General features: G+C 37.7%; 1 protein-coding gene across 5 annotated transcripts in view; it reads right to left on the bottom strand.

Moving 5' to 3' along the window:
- The window catches only part of grid1a (glutamate receptor, ionotropic, delta 1a), a 217,858-nt gene that overhangs the window by 56,811 nt on the left and 141,266 nt on the right, over nt 1-19,781 (bottom strand). For all 5 annotated transcript variants that reach the window (XM_067516498.1, XM_067516461.1, XM_067516470.1 and 2 more), the window contains one exon: nt 12,661-12,866. In XM_067516498.1, the coding sequence (XP_067372599.1) occupies nt 12,661-12,866 (206 nt within the window). The remainder of the gene's footprint in view (nt 1-12,660; nt 12,867-19,781) is intronic.

Genomic DNA, 19,781 nt, shown 5'->3' with positions numbered 1-19,781 from the left:
TAAATGCGTCTGAACTGTGACTGTTTGGGACATAGTGCCCGGGACCACAGTGATTTTAGATTGACCATTTTCTAACTGTGTATATGTTTGCTGCCCTGCTATACTGGAAATCATCTCTAATCAAAGCAGAAAACCACGGCACTGCCAGAATGTACACAAGTAAAGCTCTTACATACATTAACAGAAGCCTAAAAGGCCATTATATTATTATTATTATTTTTTTACTTCCAACACCCTTTTTGATACGCTATGAACTGCACAGAGGTCTGTAAGAAAAGACAGATATGGGAGGGTGGGAATAGGGGGGTTCCCAAAGCTGAAAAGAAGGTGGAGTTGTGGGAAAAGATAGAGGGTGCATGATCAAAGCCTATATTTTGAAATCACTTACTTCTCCATTAGTTTGATTAATGGAGCCAGCTTCACAGTCAGACAGAGGCAAGGGGCTTGAAAAATGATGCAATTACTACTTTTTGAATAGAGGGTTGAAAAGGCCTGTTTGAAAGAAGGATCTGGAGGAGATTCTACAGGGCATCCTGGACAGCAGACTACCTCCTCTTCATCCATCTATACCCCGCCACACACCCTGAAGCCTCACAGCACAGTCATCACCCCTCAGCTCTAAGGTGTCTCTTGTCAGGCTTTGAGGCTTTGTTCACAGGCCCTCCCTTAGCTGGGGGAGGCCATTACACATCGTCATTATTATGTATCTGCAGTATCTTTTAGTGTGTGTTGCATTCAGAACTCAAATGACGCTACATTCCATTCTCTTAATACATTGTTTTTCATTAAATGTTTTGGAAAATCATGCAGTCCAACATTTAAACTAATTTTCTTCAAACACTCATTAAACAACAATAAGATGAATAATATGTATAACTCTTGAGAGATCAGCTATAATAGAAAAGTCTAAAGTGCCACTTACAAAGATGCTTTAATGAAACATTATGACACTTATCTCTTAGGCTTAGAAATTATGTCCATTTTAAGTGCATTGAAATAATTGCATATAAACTTCCAAACAACTACATACTTACATTATTGACTTAAATACGCAGGAACAACTGGTGACCATTTTATATATCCTTAGTATTAGGTGGGTGTTTAAGCCAGTGTGGGTTGTACATTTAACAAAGGCACTAACCCACCTATACAATTATATTTAAACGTTGATCATAATTAGAAAATAGAGGTTACCTGGGAAAGTGCTTTAAAGTTTTACAAAAGGATCCCTTGAGCAGACTTCATGTGGACAAAGACAATCTCACCCCATTGTTGATCTCGTTTATGAGCGATTGTGGATGCTAGATTAAGTTTACCAAGTAAGTTTAATCACTGTACCACCAAAACAGTGAGAAGAAGAGAACAGAAAGAGACTAAGTTTTCAGTGGAATTTAAAACTGAGTGCAGTAGGCACTGTACATGGCAGCTATTCTGGAAAGTGGAAAGGGCAAGTAAACCTTTTCTTTTATTCGGCAGTTTTTTAAAATGCCACCCAGTCAGTATAGTTTTGCATAATAACTACTTTTCAAAAATGTCCCTGTTATAACTATGATCTCATTTTATGCTCTGTAGGGATGTCCTGATTATGACTATAATGAGACAGCAAGTGTCCATCTTCCAGCAAGTCTGGAGACCTCGGACTTCTTTTAGTGTCTTTATCAGATTAAGATAAATTTGCAACCTCAGTAACAATGCCCATGGTTTAATATAACACCACACAGACCTGCTTTAGTATGCCACTCTGTCATGCTTTTTATTCATGTGCATATGTATTCATGCACAGATGTTTATTAGAAATTGTGAAACATGGAAATATGGAAAAAGATGAAGAAGATGCTGTAGCGATTAGATATGGGAGTCAAAAAAGTAAAGAGTTTACAGGGGAAGGGCAGATGGATGGAAGCAAAAGGAAAGCATTTCCCGATTTACAGTATGTAATATAAACATAACTTTTAATTTGACGGAAAACTTACTAACATGATAATGTACTGAATATTTCAGCTTCAAAGTACACTTAAACACAAGATAACTTTTTGTCGGCAGTTAGAATCTTGGTAAAGTGTGAAATCAGAGTTCAAAATATGTCCCCCTGTGCTCATTTACACATTAGCATTTACAGTGATTCTCTTTAGAGTGCTCTTTAGGTTTGGCTTTGGTTTCCCACCAAAATCTGTTTAAGATTTAATTTTATATTCTGATGCAAAGTAAATCCGCTAATGCAACTGCAGAAGCACTCACAGCACTATGAAACTCCCACAGGCTTGTGGGCAAACTTCTCATAACAGCAGATTTAAGCACTGAGCTGTTGATGACCAGTTGCAGAAATAATAGCTTCTCTGAATGACAGGGACAGAATACATAATACCTATTACCATGAATAAGTGGAAATCTATATTACTTTGTGCTGGAATTTAATAGTTGAAAAATATGTTACTGTAAAATATGTCCCCTAGTAAAACTAAATAAGAAAAGTTTATTTGGGATGAACTTCTTTATAACCAAAAAACAGGCAAACAAATGAGAAACAGCTGCAATATCAAGCTGTTCTGGTAATTCCCTTAAGATATAATCGAACTAATACATGAGGAAGATCCTGAAAACAGTTACATAAAAATTATGTTGTTGATTTAACTTTGGAAATCTCACTTTTATAAACACCATCTTGTGAACAGTAAGAACAGATTGTAGTCCCCTACTGAAAAACGCCACCTGCATATCTTCACCTACAGTCGACACGAATAAATGAGATAAAATATATGGCCATATCTTTCAACTGTGGTGTTAATTCAGACCTGTGAATGAAACATCAAAGAACATATAAATATGCATATGCACATGTTGAATACCGATTTATACATAATATGGAAAGAGAAAGTATGCAGTAAAAGGACATGTAACCTGGCTTTTATATATTTGTATTCTTTCCACTGGGACTGTACTTTAATTGAACATTTTCTCCAGGGCTTTTGGCTGTGTGCTGGGTACCAATACAGTACTTGTTTTCCAAGTGGTTAGCTTTGCAATTACCCTTATAACGATTACTGTATTTTGAGTCTGCCACTTGGGAACTAGGCAATAATCCTGAGCCCACAGTAACAATTTCAAAAAGACAGGATTTTTGACAATATTATATGAGTTTGGTATAATTGCATATCATATTGTGCTACAGGGAGACAGATACACCGAGTTATAAAGCTATTAATGTTTACAGTCAAAGAAACTGTGACAAATTCCAATTAAACCAGAAAACAAAATATACAAGTGTTTTGCAAAAACTAAGCAGTGCCTTGAATATAATTTTAACCCAAAAACAATTATTAGACATATTAGCTGGACTTAGTGCTTTCTGAAACAGGAAGGGAGCAAAAGGCTTGCTAAAATGACTTCTGACACTTATGTGCAACTCTGTAGGTCACCAGATAAATGAGGTAGACTTCACCAGGTGCTGTTTATATGATTAAACGTTTCCCTCCTGAAGAAATAAAATTGCCCAAGAGGTTTACTGTTTCAATAATGCTAAGCATGACTCATAATCGCAAACATCAGTCAAACTTTATCACACTCTGTCAAGGCGAGAATATGTTTTGGGGGCTGTGACTGAAATACTTAAACCAGCAAGGATTTTGATCTATAAACTTTGCTGTATTAAATATTTTGTACTTAGTGAACACAGGCACAAAGGAGATGGTCACAGGGATCACACAGAAATAGCAAATACACAAATTTCAGGTCAGCTAAGCCAGGGTTGCTGCTTTCATCACTTTTCCTTTTTGTTTGTTTTTATATACAATTTGCAGGCCTTTTCCCACATTCTAAAAAGTCCTCTGACATTGATCGATGCGATGTGATAAGCTATCATGTCAAATACACCAAAGTTTTAATTTTTCAGCATTACTTATGAAAAGAAAAATTATTTATGAAAAGCTCTTTAACTTCAGCAGATAAATAATACTGGTGCAAGTAATAATAATCCATCAAGTAAAGAGCTTGCCAACTGCCCGGGTTTCAATTTTAATATCGGAGTTTGGGTACACAACAATTTCTCTTGATTATTCCGCCCTCCCATGAAATATGTACCTGAAGAGGTGATTTTATTTAGTTTTTCTTGAAGTAAACTACTTTCTTACAAAGTGCTTTGCTGTTCAAGATAACCTACTGTATGCATAGGCAAACTCATCCAGAATATTTCAAACTCACAGAACAGTTTCACAAGCTCCCAGAAGGTACCATTAATTGATCATGGACAGAGAGGGAACCATCTGTTATTTACCTGTCAAATTGCAGCATTTATTCATCACTCAAAGCAATTAATTTTTTCTGTGTGCGCACTTCAGTTTTTTAACACTTGGCTTATTGTGGAGAAAAATCACATGGATTTGCTGAATTTAGTCACAGCCCACTAAATTGTTTTTCTTTAAGCCAGGAATGGTTTTGGACATAATTTGAGTATACAAAGGCTAACAAACAACACACTTACAACACCTCGGATACTAATATTTGCCTCTATCATTGCCTGTAGTGGAAACATTAGTGACTATTTCTATGTTACTAAATTAATTCATCATGCATTGAATGTCTGAATATATACCACAATGTAGTTCTCTGTAAGGCAACAAGAGGGATGACAGAACAAATAGCAAGAGAATATTACAGAATGAAACAAGTTTCCTGAGAGGTTGGGAAGAAATGAACAAAAAAAGAGAAATGGAGACGTATATAAAAGTATACAGTGCAATAAGAAAGGAGATGAGGTTATGGGGGAAAGCAAGAGCAGAAAGATAAAGTGCCCATGTAGAGAGAAACATGAAACCATTAAGATGTGAAAAATACAAAGAAGAAAAGAGGGAATGTCCTGTAATAGGGACAGAAGGGGGAAAAGAGACTAAGAGAGAGAGAAGAGGAGGGAACAGAGGGCAGAAGAGGATGAGATGTAGGACAATGATAGATCGTTTTCTGGCAGGCTCAATTTGTCATGCTGTTATTAGGAGGAAAATGGAATAGAGGAGCAGCAGTGAGGGTCAGAGGGGGAGGACAGGGGTTCAGAGGTGGGAGCTTTAAGCCAGAAGGGAACAATGCCAGTGGATGGTAAGCGAGATAAACTCCACACATCTCTTCGCCTCTGGCCCTTCGGCTGATGATCACTGAGGTTACAGTGCCCTGACAACTCTATCCCCATAATAACCAGCGCAGCACCATAAACTTGTAGATTACTGCAGCTTGTGATTTATTGCAATTTCAGAATTAGCATGTGCATGTGTTTTTGACTTGGGCTAAGGTGGGCTAAAATACAGCGCCTCAGTGGATATTGGCAAACTTAAAGTGCAAAATACAGTGTTTTGTGCTATGTGCTGGATGGATGCATTTTTGATGCACATTTTTAAGCCGTTTTCAGATGGGCATTTACTACAGAGTTGTTTTATGTTTTAGCATCGAACATCTACCTTAAAAATCACAAAATGTCCTCCAAGGTAGTAGTTCAAATTAGATTTTTAGGACATGATCATAGTTAAGTTTCAGTTTTTAGCTTGATTTGTAACACAAAACTGTTTGATACTCTATGTATCTTGCAGTTTGCCCATACTGCAAGGGTAATCACACTTGAACCATTATAGAGAAATTATTCAGCTATTTGGGGGGGGAATATTTAGCATTTAGTGTTTCTTGCTACAGCTTAAGTCTATCCAACCATTTGACAAACTAAAACACAATGCAGCTTTACAAATTGCAAGTAATTTCATATAAATAAAAGGGGCAAAAGAATCCAATCAGTAAACATGATTACATATCCAGACTGCACCCACTGTCACTTTATGGAGTAGATTATCGTGGTGTTGTATGAGGTGTTGTTCTCACACCATGTCCTCTATTTTAAACCTTACCTGCACTACAGCTGCTAAGTACTGGCCTTCTCCTATGTGATGCTTTCTTTGTCACCTAGTTCAAACTCTCCCAGCTTCGCATTCACAATGATGTCCCTCAACCAATAACACACTGTGGCCTTCATTTGTATTCTGCTTCCCCATCTAATTGAATCTTCTGGATGGCTGTAAGTGTTTTTCTATAGTGTTTAAAAAAATAAATAAAAAAATCAGGCTGAGGAGTACTTTTGGAGCTTTTTAATTATACCTGGCCTCAGTCATTAACACTAAGGGAGGGGGTGTAGACAGAATTGGCAGTGATGGATCTAGGGAAGGAGAAATGAGAGGGTGAAGCAGTAAAGGTGTGCACGTGGACATCCTTCTGTGTTTGTTCATCTATGCAAAGGATGTTGTTTGTGCCAGCACTATGCTTCCCTGCACCAACACCATGCTCTCTGTGTCAGGTTAATGAGTCATGCTGGGATAAACACTTCCAGGTCATGGCCAGCTTTATTTTTTTGTCAGGGAGAACAGCAAACTCCAGGTGCCAAGACACAGCTGTGCAGCATGTTTGAATATTTTCAACAATGTAAAAAAAATATATAAGACATGAAAAAACACATACAGCCAAAAAAAATCCAGATTATCTTTACTTTTGACATTAACATCATCGGTTAAAATAAGAAACACTTTAAAAAGCTTGAACAAAAATATCTCTTGTAAGCACTAGAAAAAAGTACTTGACAAAGGGATTTTGGCTTCCACTGCTCTGAGGTGCTGTAGGTGAAAATGGTTTTAGACAGTGTCCAAAGTTTCATATCAGAGTGGAGCAGATAAGGAATGACATTTGGAGCAGAAACATCGCAGATAAGGATGGTAATTATTGTGAACACTCAAATTCAGCCACTTTTTGAATAGAAAATCTATTTTTTTAGTCCATTTTTGAAACTTTTTTAATAGTATATGCAGCGTGTACACTTAACATTAAAGCAAACAGACACTCATTCTTTTTCTTGCATGTTTTCAATCTATGACACTGTGACTTTGACAAAACAACTGCAAAGACACAGAAATGTTACTACAAAGCGGGAGCTTACTGTCAAGAGGCATCTATAGCTTTCAAATTGTGTAAAAAATGTGGTTGAAATCAGTGTGCGCCTTGGATGCACGGGTGTGTCTGTGTGGTGCCCTGCAAGCTGTCATGTGAACAGCACTGTGAAAAAGCCATCATCGCTGTCTTTTTCCAAAGCACCCTATAATAGCATGTCAACCCGGGTCGCTTTTAAATCGCCATCCACAAGCAGTTTTGACAATAAGACGGAAAAGTCCTTGACATCCAAACATAATTCCTAGCAAGGGCAAACGTGTTTATTGCATCTCACACTCACATGCCACAAGGGTACATTTTTAATCAGCGATTCAGGGTCTCAAGTTTTGACAAGTAAATCTGTTTCCAACAACAAAACCCTGTCTGCTATGCAGTCAAAGAGATTCAAATAGGGCATGTTTTGAAAGCAGTTCTGTGCTTTTTTGTAGTTAAGAAAAATCATAGTCACGGATATAGTCATTGGAATGCTTAAAAAGCAAGGCGAAAAAACAGAAAGGTGGAAAGTAATTATTTAATGAAATAAATCCTTTTCATCATCCAGCCAGAATTATTGAAATCTTGCTAAAGTTATTCTGGGCAGGGCAAGGGATAGAAGTAGGTTTCATTCCATAGTTCTGCTGAATAGCAAAGACCTTGAACAAATACACAAAAGCTCCTGTATTTTGCTTAGTGATGGTATTGCATTCATATTTGAATGTTGGACAAGATGTTTCAGTTGACAGAAATGGTCCACAAAGTGGCAGAAAGAAAAAAAAAAAAAAGCATAGTATTCATAGGCATGAGATACACTTTTAAAAATAGGATGAAGAAAATGGGTGAATCTAAGAGCCACCGGTCTAAGAGGTGAAGATCATATGTAATGGATGCTTTGACAGTTTACACAGAGCCCCGTAGACAATCATTTGTGCATTTGTTTTAAACACAGATTTTAGTCATGATGGAAGAGCACAAACAAATGGCATACTGGGTACATCCGAGTTCCAATATGAGGTTTTGTGACAATTTTGAGTAATGATAATATTAATTTAAAAGATAGATAGTATAATTCAGTATGTCCCAAACACCTGAGACAGGAGTTGTGACAATTCTTGTAAGAACAAGCGGGGCATTCTGCACCAAGACTGAGTGGTGAATCTAAGTCTATTACTTAAATCAAAAACAGATAGTCAAAATAGTGTTAAAATAGGATAGTAATAATTAGTTTTAATTAAAAGAAGTCAAATTCCAATTATGATAATTCAGAGATTTGTTTCATCTGACAGTATTTTGAAATGTCATGAGATGACCTTACAGTTATTGCAAAAGGCAGGTTTTGTGAAAGGGAAATCCTGTAACGAGACACAATATGGTCTATGCTGAACTTTTAAGATAACCAACTGTACCTTCTTCCAGCTGAAGTCATTTCAACTGTCAAGCTGTGAAGTTTTCTACACTTTCCACTTTCAAAGTGCAGTCTGGGTAGCCTTCAGGTCTGTCAGGTGTCATACACAGGTCAGGTCTCTTGGAACTCAACTCTTTTGTCACTCTTCCATTAGATTGTATTTATTAATGTTTCATACAGATTTGCTTTTTTATGTTGTAAGAGCCACTTCAAGCTCCTCCACTTTTTCATTTTTGACCTTTCTATCAACATCCATCTCTTCTGCCCTTTATTTCGCTCACTGCCTTTGTATCCCTCTGTCTTCCTCTTTTTACCCTCCTGCCTCCCTGTGCAGCATCTTCCCCCTCACGTTCCCTGGCAGCAGGCAGCAGTGATTGTCACTCTTGTAGCTTGGTGTAGCCACTGCACAGGAGGAAAACCTCACCAAGCCTCCCTGCCCCATCCATCAACTGGCCTGCACGCCAACTGACGCTATCTATTCCGTTTCCTCTCACACTGACAATTCAGGACCTCACCCTTCCACAAGAACTGAGAGAAGATGAAATAGAGACTTAGGAAATATTTCACTTGGATTGCATTAAAAGCTTTTGCAGACATTAGGCCTATGAAATCTAATCTATAACTGGAAACAGGAAAAGCTTGCTTGTTTGCTCACTTTTCTCTAAACATATACATGCATTATATATTTAATGCTAACATTAGTCTTACTATAAAGGAACAATAAGTCTATGCACTACATTGACATGCAGTACAGGTATTTCGATTTCTTAAAGCATTTTAATCAATGTTAGCAAAAAAATGAATGACTATCTTTCAAAGCCATATACCAGAGAGCCAAAAATCTAATTTGGGATCTTCAAGATATATAGCTTGAAGCTGCACTGTTGACAATTAATTGAAGAGTGACTTTGTTTCTCATAAAATGTATCACGTTTATTTTTTTTAACATAGATTTACATTGCATTATGTAATAGATTTAGCAAATGCTCACTAATACAACCCAAGGACTTCCAAACAAGACAGCTGAAAGCTAAAATTCCAATTTATAGCCCTCTAAAAGGCTTGCATGACTCAAGTGAAGTTCCCCTATCATGAGGAGAACAGTTGTGTGTCAGGAAAGAGGCAGCACCAAAGCTGACAGAAGATGCTACATCTTCTCATGGCCAAAGTGAATGAGAGATGAGATGGCAACTGTCTGGACAGGGAAAAACAAAAGCCCAGAATTTCCCGCATAAACTGCAGACGCTGTCAGTGACATATGCGTCTTGTTCAAAGTATGAGAAATGACTGCGGCCTCAGAGTAGACTGAAGAAGTGACGACTAACTTGTGATAGAATGCTACTAAGGAAAGTAGGGCATCATCAGAAAAGAACAGAATACGTGACCTATAAGTGACTTTTTGTATTTTCGTACCACTGGCCTTTAATGTTCAATAAAGACCTTGAAATTACAAGTTATGGATATGATCTAGTGCAGCTAAGGCAATCCCTTTGATGAAGTGTCAGCCTGTCAAAGGTGCCCCTTTTTCATTGACCCTTATTGGGACATTTTCCCTTCATCTCCTTACCTTGTTGGGGATTAAACAGGCAGGGATAGAAAATTGACCCCTATGCAGACATGTAAAATACAACTCATCCTTCTTTATAGGAGCAAAAACATTTCTTATTTTGTTTTTCTTTTTTTTGGACATTTGTGTCTATTGGCATTGGACTTTCTATCCTTTTGTTATCAGTTTTCACCTTGTTGTGATCATTTTGTGTTTCTTTCCGCTGGATTTTATGTTTTTGTGCAGGTGTTTTACATCTCCATGTGGTGATTTTTTGTCCGTTTAGTTATTTTGCGACTCTGCAGTAGTTTTGAATTTATTTGTTGCCCTTTTCAGACTCTTGATTGTTATTTTGCATGTCTTTGTTGTTTTCCACTTTGCATCTTTGTGGTCATTTTGTGTTTACCTGTAGTCACATTTAATCATCCAACCGTGTAGGCAGGTATAGAAAATTAAGTGACGTCAAGTGCTGATAGAGTATGGCAGAGCTGAAGATAGGAAGAAAAAATAACGGAGCTGAACAAACTGAAAAACAAAAGCAAGGTACTGAGTGATCTCTCTGGTGAGCAGCACCATGGCCCTGCTACTTCTCGTAGTTTCACCACAACAATGCATTTTAATGCGTATAAATGCATTTTGTCAGGCCTTAAATCACTGAGATGACTATTAATCCCAGTAATTATCCACATTTCTTAACCTTTACATTAACATCCTTAAAAAATGTTTTCTGTGATGAATTTTTGATCAGGCACTCTGTTGACTTCAGTTCATGCGCCTTTAAATCTCCCAGGCACCGCCATCATTCTCCATTCGGATATTTGCATATTTACATACATACCTCCCAGTATTCTGGTGGTTGTTGTGAATGCCACAGTTACCAAGGTATTAATGAATCTTTGATGAATCAACAATTCTCCAACACTTTTAATATATTAACATATTTACACAATCATTTGGGATCTGTGCTAAACATGAAGCTGTGCTTATTTCTTAGTTCCCAAGACGCCTCATATTAATTGTATAATGGATGATAAAGAATATAATTAGTGAAATTAAATACGATCCTGTGAGAAGAAAACGTGTCTACAGTTTTGGTGTTCTAAAAAGAATTCACTGGAGTACAAGAAAAAATCAAAGCAATGTCATTAATAAAACTTGAAAGCCTAAATGTATTCACAACCTGTGCACCGATTTGTCTGTAAGTACTTCACTTTAAGATTAATACTGGAACAGTTACAGGAAGCTAATTGGCAGGCAAGTGAGTTTTTATTTCTACAGTGTATGTTTTTAATAGCTAGAGGCAAATAAAAAAATCACAGATGTTGCTGTTGATCATTGAGCCTTTTGATATTTGCTGCTGTTGGTAATTGCACTATTGTCGATGTACACTTTACACACATGGCTGTATTTTTTTGTGCTTTTGCAGTGGTATATTGGCAGATTTATATTGGTTTAGAATGTTTATTTATTCTCTCATATTTCTTTTCATTTGTCTTTATTTCTGCACACCATTTTTACACTACAGTGGGATCGATATATGTCCTGTACATATTGCGCAGTGACAATAAAAGCATCTTAAATGTTTTGTAGGGTTATTTTAAAAACGCACTGTATCTGACACTGTTGACTTGACCTGTTCTAATAAAATTGTGTTTTGTACTGAGTAGCAGAGATGTATGTTTATGCTTACATTTTATCTAGAAAGGTAACTAATCAAGCCTTATAAATGGATTTGTGATTTTGCTTTCAGTGCTTAAAACAGAAATGAAAAGGAAAGACTCAGGAATTAAGAGTGTTTTACTGATAATCAGGTAGTGTTGAAATGATTAAAGGAAACCCCTTCTTTGGTTTCCCATGGAGAACACAGAGAAATATGTTTCCTAATATGACACAAACCCACACTATGTTTAAATACGAGGCATTTTACAATCAAAGACAAAGCATTTCATCTCTTGTGAGGAGAGGGCAGCTTATTAGCAGATTAACTTTGAGCTCTGCATGGATGAGATGAAAGAAAAATAATAGATCTATGTTGAATTGTAGAGATGGATGCATTGACTCCAACATTTTCCTCTGCTATAACTAGCAAACATAAGGTGAAAGGAACAAATCAAGAAGAGATAAGTAATAGCTTCCAAGTAAGAATTGTATAAGTTAGTAAAGATGCAAATCCTCTATGGCATTACACAGTTGACTTCGACTTTAGAAACTTTGCCTGGGGCTGTATTCTGTGCTGCTCATCAGAACAGTGAACAAACTCCCTTCATTGGCAGAGCAATGATTTTTTTTTTCCCTTTACAAATCCTGTTTCTGTTGTCCAAAGATATATTTGTAACATTTGATGGAGGATATTGGCACCTGAAATGTAGTTTTCTTCTGGCCAATTCAATATTGATGGGAAAACACATCTCAGTCTGATCTCTGCCATCTGCTTTGGGTTTTGTCAGAACTGGTGGGTCTAGACAAGCAACTGCATCTTGTTTCATCAATTTTAACACGGGAAGGGTCATTACAAAAGCCTCAGTGGAAAGATCCCAATGTAAAATAGGCAAATTATCCTCTTACCAAGTTATCTAATTATGTTTTCATTGAATACACTTATATTTATCAATATTTGATCAGCTGCCAGGTTAGGCCTGCCAGGTGATGCGTTTCTGTTTGTGGGCTCTCTTTATTGAATAAATGCTTGTTCTGTTAGCTTATTGACTGTGTCTCTACTTGTGTTTCTGCTTGCTTGATGATGAAAAGTCTCAGCAATGTATCCTACCTGGTGGATGAACACTTGTGCACCTCGTGGGCTCATGAGCAACACAGCACGCCGTAGAGTGTCCCGGTATCGATTGAGCTCTTCAGTGCGCATTGTACTAAAGAGATCAGTAAAGACACGGCTAACATTGCGGTCCACCCTTTGCAAGGAAACATCCAGACCCAGTCGAGATGATTGGTCCATGAAGGTTTGCAAACCACGGATGTCTGAACAAAGAGAAAAAAAATGACAAAAACACAGACAGAATAACTCATTAGGCAGGTGCTATATTATACAGTAATTATATATTCCTGCAGCATTTAATCAAAATTCTGGCTGAACAATGCATACTTCCAACACCTGCATATGCAAAAATGTATATTTTCAGGCTACGAGATTTGTTTGATTCTGATCTAATGTGTAACAAGTGCTACTGTATTTCTGTTTTCTGGGTATTCTGGGAAACTGCATGCAGGTGTTGCTGTCCTCAACGATCTGTGTATGTGTTCACTGTACAGAAAATCACTTAAGACCTGTGCAGCGACCAAACCAAAAGTGATGTGCAGCAGAGGGCTCACATTAAAAGCACACCAATCCTAGCAGTCACAGGCGGAGAAGCAGCCATACCATGACACACCATTATGGGGTGTTCACACATACAGTACGGATGCAAAGCCTTGAACAGTGAATTTGGTACCATTGACTACCCTGCTGAGCAAGAGATATACAACAGTTGACCTGTTACACTATGGAGGAAGTTCTGCTACAAAACTGCACTGTTAGAGTGAGGTTAGGCAAAATCAATAGGGCCAGTCATTTTTTCCCATTAACATAAGGTGTGTGAGATTGGGAATAAATGGGTGGATTTCCCCTGCTACTTGAATCCTTTAAGTGATTTAGTGCTCAGAACGGAATCTATAAAGTGAGACAGAAAGGCAAACAGGCTAAAAACTTTCATACATTTACAACACCAACACACACAATATGATTGTTATGATTGTAACCTGAAATTAAGCTAAAACAAAAGCCGCTGACGTGGTCTGTGCACATATCTGTGCATATACCATATCTGTAAACTGTCCCTGTTTCTCAAGCAACAACTTGGACCAATACAAGTAAGTACAATATCGTAAACAATGAGATGCAATGTTCGATTTTTCCTTCCTTTGTTGTATTGCAATTTATTTTTTGGGTAACATAAATTCTGAGTCACCACTGGATTCACGTCAGAATAAAAATGTTCAAAAGAGCAGAACAAAACAAGAAATTAAATCATTCATCATCTTGAAGCATCGCCAAACTCTTACCGCAGCACTCTCTTCCTTCCAAAAACACACGCACACAAACACAGACAGGCCTCTTTGCTTGAGTCTCTAAATTAAATTGGTTTCCCTTAGTGGTGTTACTTTGAATACAATCGGCAAAAACCCAACCTCTGATTAATCCCTCCTTTTATTAGAGTACAAACACAATTTGTAAGTCAAACACAGTTTCTTCCCTCCTGCCCTGTGACTGACCCACTGCAATTAATTCTGTCTATAATATTTTCTATATATACACTGTACACAGATACACTCAGTGGCCACTTTAGCATGTACACCTGTTCAACTGTTTGTTAATGCAAATATTTTGTTTTTTTAGGCAATTTAGGCAAAAACAGTAGACATGGCCAAGAAAGTCTGCTGCAAACTGAGCATAGGAATGGAGAAGAAAGGTGATCTAAGGGACTTTTAATGTGTTGTGGTTGTTGGTACCAGATGAGCTGGTCGGGGTATTTCAGAAACTGCTGACATTTTCACACACAACCATCTCTACGCCGTCTAGAGAGTGGTCTTAAAAAGTAAAACACATCTAGTTATCGGCAGTTCTGTGGGAAAAAAGGCTTGTTGATGCCAAATCAGTGGACAATGGCGAGACTGGTGCCAGCAGAAACAAAAGCTACAGTAACTCGAAAAAACACTAGTTAAAACTGAGGTATGGAGAACGGCATTTCTAAATGCACAACACATCAAACCTCGAATTAGATGAGCTACAGCAGCAGAAAACCACACCGGGTGACACTTCTACAGAAGGTACAGAAAGGGAGCTAAGATTCATAAGGGATTACCAAATTGAACATTAGCAAATTCTACAAGCGTTGCCTGGCTTAATGAGTCTCGATTTCTCCTGCAACAATATGAAAGCATATATTCATCCTTCCTTTTATGAATGATTCAGGTTGCTGTAGGCGCTGTAAGTGTGGGGAATATTTTGGAAAACTTTGGGCCCCTTTGTACCAACTGGCATAATTTGAAAGCCACAGCCTGCCTAAGTGTTGTTGCTGACCATGTTCATCCTTTTATGAACACCCGTCTTCTGACCCGTCTTCTGATGGCTGTTTCCAACAGAATAACTGCCAGGTCATAAAGCTTAGATCATTTCAATCTGGTTTCTTGAACATTGCAATGAGTTCACTGTACTAAAGTGGCCTCCATAATTACCAAAGTTTAATCTCATAGAGCACCTTTGGGATGTGGTGGAAACACACATCGCAGTTCTGCAGCTTACAAATCTGCAGCAAGTGTGTGATGCTATTACATCAATATTGACCAAAACCTCCCAAAACATCTAAAGAATGTTATGGCACCTTTGAATTTACACTATGCTATTAAAGAATCTCTGAAGGCAAAAGGAAGTCCAACTCAATACCCTCTGTAAATGAGTGGTAACTAAATATAAAAAAAGTTACTAACTCAACACACAAATGAGCAAATTTGCTGACTGATTTTTCAGGTCGAGAAACACGTCGGTTGAAAGAGTGATATCCATGAAGAGTGTGTCCTCCACAATGAAAAGAAGAGAAACACAGTATAACAAAGTGTTTTTATTCGCATGAAGAGCCAAGGGAAAGCTACCACGTGAAAACTACTCTCGCATCCCAATAGAAACATCAGACTTCAAAGGCAGCATTCCCAACCCGTAGCAGGCTTTTCCACGGGGCAACCGTGTCGGCCATGGACAGGGCTGCTGTATAGAAAAGAGGATTAACGTGGAATTAAAGGTCTGATTTCTGGACATGTTTACTCGGGCATCATTTCTGAACACAAATCTGCTCCTGAAAGTTTTAGATATCAAAACCTAAGCCTTCTCCACACCCCTGCATCAGCATCCAACTTTTTTCACTGTCAACTTACTCTCCACTCTTTATCTCTGTCCACTACCTCTCATTTTCTTACTATGTATGCGAGAGCACAGGAAACAGAGTGATGGAGACAGAGAATACCCGATGAAGTTCCTCTTAGATCCCTTTTAGCTCTATCTTACTCGAGTTGTAACCAAAGTGGGACTCCCTCTTGGATTGGAGCCATGCAGAAATGAGCATATCATGATCAAAAGGCTCGGAGATTTTTACTGGGCTGTCAAGCTGTGTTGCAGTCTAAGCGAGAAAAGCCTGAGAAATGGCTATGCTACTAGCCTGTGTTTACTCAAAAACCAAGATGAGCCTGTGAAAGCAACCACTGTTCTTCTTGTAACAATAACAGTTAATTAAATACAATATGGATTTATTTGTATTTTTTTTTTGCAAATCTGAAATGTATCAGGCACCAATTGTGTTATGCACTGCCACAAGAGCAATCAGAGTGTCAGAGGAAACATGAAGGGGGAAATTACTGCTTCAGGTTCAATCTACCCTCTTTTTTTACTGACATTAGAGCTATACCCAGAGCAAAAACACTCAGATGGCATTTTATTACAGTAGATAAAACCTATATAAATAAATGCTACCTTCATGAAGGCCATGTTTAATATTTGTTCTTTTGTAGGCCTGCTAGAAGTTTGTGCTGTGATAGTATAACACACTACAATGTGTAAGAGTACATCAAACTCTTTCCAAAATGACCAGGGAGATCACTTACGTGAAGGTGGTATTATTGCATGACATGATCAAAATCATTAAGAGAGGACTGACCTTTACAATATTATGTTAAAGCCACTCCTCACACATTCTCAGGTTAAGTCATTCTTTGTGTTTGACAGTTTTCGCTATAAATAGCCAGTTTTTAATAAGATAATTTTCACTTGGTTTTTATTGGCTCGTGGATCTAAAAGTTAGAAGTTAGTTTTCTGCTTCAAGAAGACAGTGATCAATCCAATTAACACATAAGGCATACCCTCGGTGATAAGGAAATTTGGAGACAAATTAGTTTCTGATTATGCACCAGACTCCCTCTAAATAAGTAAGAGAAATTACCAGTTGATCCACTGAGGATTTGTGCTGCACATGGCATTTATATTATAATTTGTTAAATCGTTTTTATTACATATTTTTAGAACTAAAACACAAATGATGAACCGTATCAAAAATTAAGCCATATTTTGCAAGAAATGTTACAGCACTTATGAAGAATTGAGAAATGAGTCATCAACTCTCACGGATACATTCCAAAAGGTCTCCTCATGTATGTAGATGGACAAAGCATTCAAACCTCATATATTCTGCAAACGTCTTTTGTGTTGAACATTTAATTTTACATTTATAAAATTGGCAATTTGTTCATGAATATACATTCAAAGCCAAGATTTAAACCCCATAAAACATCTGCAGATAAACTTCAAAATGGCAGCTCACAGAGGCCATTGGGACAGAGCTTGAGATGATCTGCCATGAAGAATGGGATCAACTGCCTGAAATCCAGATGTGCAAAGTATGTGGAGACTTCCATAGCTGGAGCATTGACGAATTACTAAATTAAGTGTATGCTGTTTTTTTAAAAACTGTCCTTTTAACCGTTTACTGTGGTTTGCATTGAAAGCAAAACAATCCCTACTAAGTCTCACAATATATCCGCCATAGCAATGTTTGGACAATGGAGGGCTAAATCTATTGTTATGTAACTGTGGTCCCTTCATTTGTCAACTAAAGGCAAAAAACAAAACAAAGCTGTGCACGGTTGTACGTTTGAAAGGCACGTGTATTTGTATATTTCACTAACAAAAGAAGGCAAGCAGCCAGGTCTGTATGGGCAGTACAGGCTTAGCTTGAGTTACAGTGCACGACTGAAATGAGTCTGGTGAATGTGTCTCAGCGATGCTGCAGCTATTGCATATTGGACATGTGAATTTTGGTGCAAGAGGGGAATATAATTACTGCGACAATGTTAAGTGATAAGAAGGATGCTGTTTTTCTTTTACTACAGGAGGTTTCTGATGCACAACAATCAGGCGCGAATCCCTCACTGTATATAGTTTGTGTTAACTGTAGCATATGTACTGTACTGCATTTCATAGCTACAAATATATTTTACAAACTCGCTTCCTTTAAACACTTTTCTCTGTTTTAGTTTCTCTGATCTTCTCCTGCTCTCTAATCTTACTGAAAGCCAATTAATTGAAGGTCACATGTATGCTGACTCCTTTAGAGATTACCTTACAGGTTTGTTGGCAGCTTTACAGACTATGACCTGAATGTAGCATTGGCAAAGATAAAATACAGTTACACAATAAAAAGCACCTGAAAGAGTATGTCATTACACAGAGCTGTATTCACTGCTCTGGAAAAGCTTGCTTGATTTTCTCAGAACTCTCCCTAACCTATATGCCTCACATAATTCATTGCTGACTAGCTACAAACTCTGCAGGAGATAGTCTTTGTATTTGTCTACATTCAGGCCCCGCCTGTGTTATAAATGCACTTTCTACATTATGACCCACCGCCTACGTGGGACCAAAAGTAGCCTAATCAATCTCACACCTAATCCTAGCTTAATTCTCTCCTCCTCTAACAAAAAGTCAGTTTCCACAGGGAGGGCAGAGATAGATCAAGTTGCTCTACAGTCATTACTACAGATGTAGCTATTAAAAGTGCCATGGTTTTTGTGTGTGCTTTGTCCGCGGTACACTACTGGTGGCGTTCCATCAGGAATGCAGTGTGTTTAATTCAGAAGTGTTTAATTCCTCAGTAAAAAATCCTACCATCTGTGGATGCATTAAAAACTTCTTGCTGAAAATTTGTTTTAAATCTGATCTATCACAAGGCTGCTGTCATAACCCTGTGTTTATGTTGAGTTTGTCAGGTAGATATGGACAGATCTCCTATAGATTGTGTCTGTCTCTTTAACGTGGGTCATGATGAGATTACATTACGGTTTCATAAATGTTTATTAACCCTTTCTCCTAAAAGGTTCATAAGCAACTAAACTGCAAAATCATTTTGACGGAAATATAGAGAGTTGGAATATAGCCCACTGCAACATGATCTTGAATGAATGAATCGATATATTTACCTACAGACATGTGAACACTACTGGACTGACGAGCTGGTAAAGTCAGGCGCTTTAATGCCAGATTTGTGAATTCGATTCCGATGTTGTTTCAAGAAAGAACCATAACTGGTGATCACTCAGCTTTAAAGTAGCTATTTATACATTTTATTACTTCTCCTCTCTTCCTCTAGTTGTAATCACAGTTCTACAGACCACCAGTGTTGGACAAATTATAATAAAGATACATGCAGTGAAAATTCTACGCACTTTAACGGATTGTGTGTAAATGTTGTTGAATGTTATGTGAATTACTTGGATTAGTTTTTATTCATCATTGGGTGCAGTCATGTTTTAGTGCACTGGTTTTGTTGTCAGAATAGCTGGAGCAGCTCGTCCTTTCTCATCTCAACATCGACTGTAGTGACTTTTCCAAGCAATGAGAAATGATTTATAAAAAAAAAATTTTTATGCAGTTATTTTCCTTATAGTTTAATATTCTAATTTACTTAAAAGCATCTCTCTTCTCCTGAAGTGATCGTGATTGAGTTTATCAGTTCTAATCTAAATCTGACCTGAATCCATCTAAATCTGATCCAATGTTTTCAGTCCATGAGATCTGCGCTGCCAGCGGTGCAGGACCCAATATGGGTCTGGGTCTTAACAAGCGACTGGTTTCCGGCACTGTCCTGTGTTCATAGCGTTTTAAAACAACCACCTCCCACTGCTGAGCTCACTGAGTTCATCATTATCAGACTGTTTAGATTTTACGTTCTTTTAATGGTGAATGTGCTGAATGATCATCTGTTAAAAAACCAACTGGCTTTTTGTAAGAGCGCACAGATCACAATGGAGTGATGTCTGCTCATTTTGTGGTGGACTGATCATAGTCCAACCAAATTT

The sequence above is a fragment of the Channa argus genome, chromosome 1 (assembly GCF_033026475.1).
Source record: "Channa argus isolate prfri chromosome 1, Channa argus male v1.0, whole genome shotgun sequence".
Taxonomy (NCBI): domain Eukaryota; kingdom Metazoa; phylum Chordata; class Actinopteri; order Anabantiformes; family Channidae; genus Channa; species Channa argus.
This window is presented reverse-complemented; position numbering and strand designations above follow the sequence as displayed.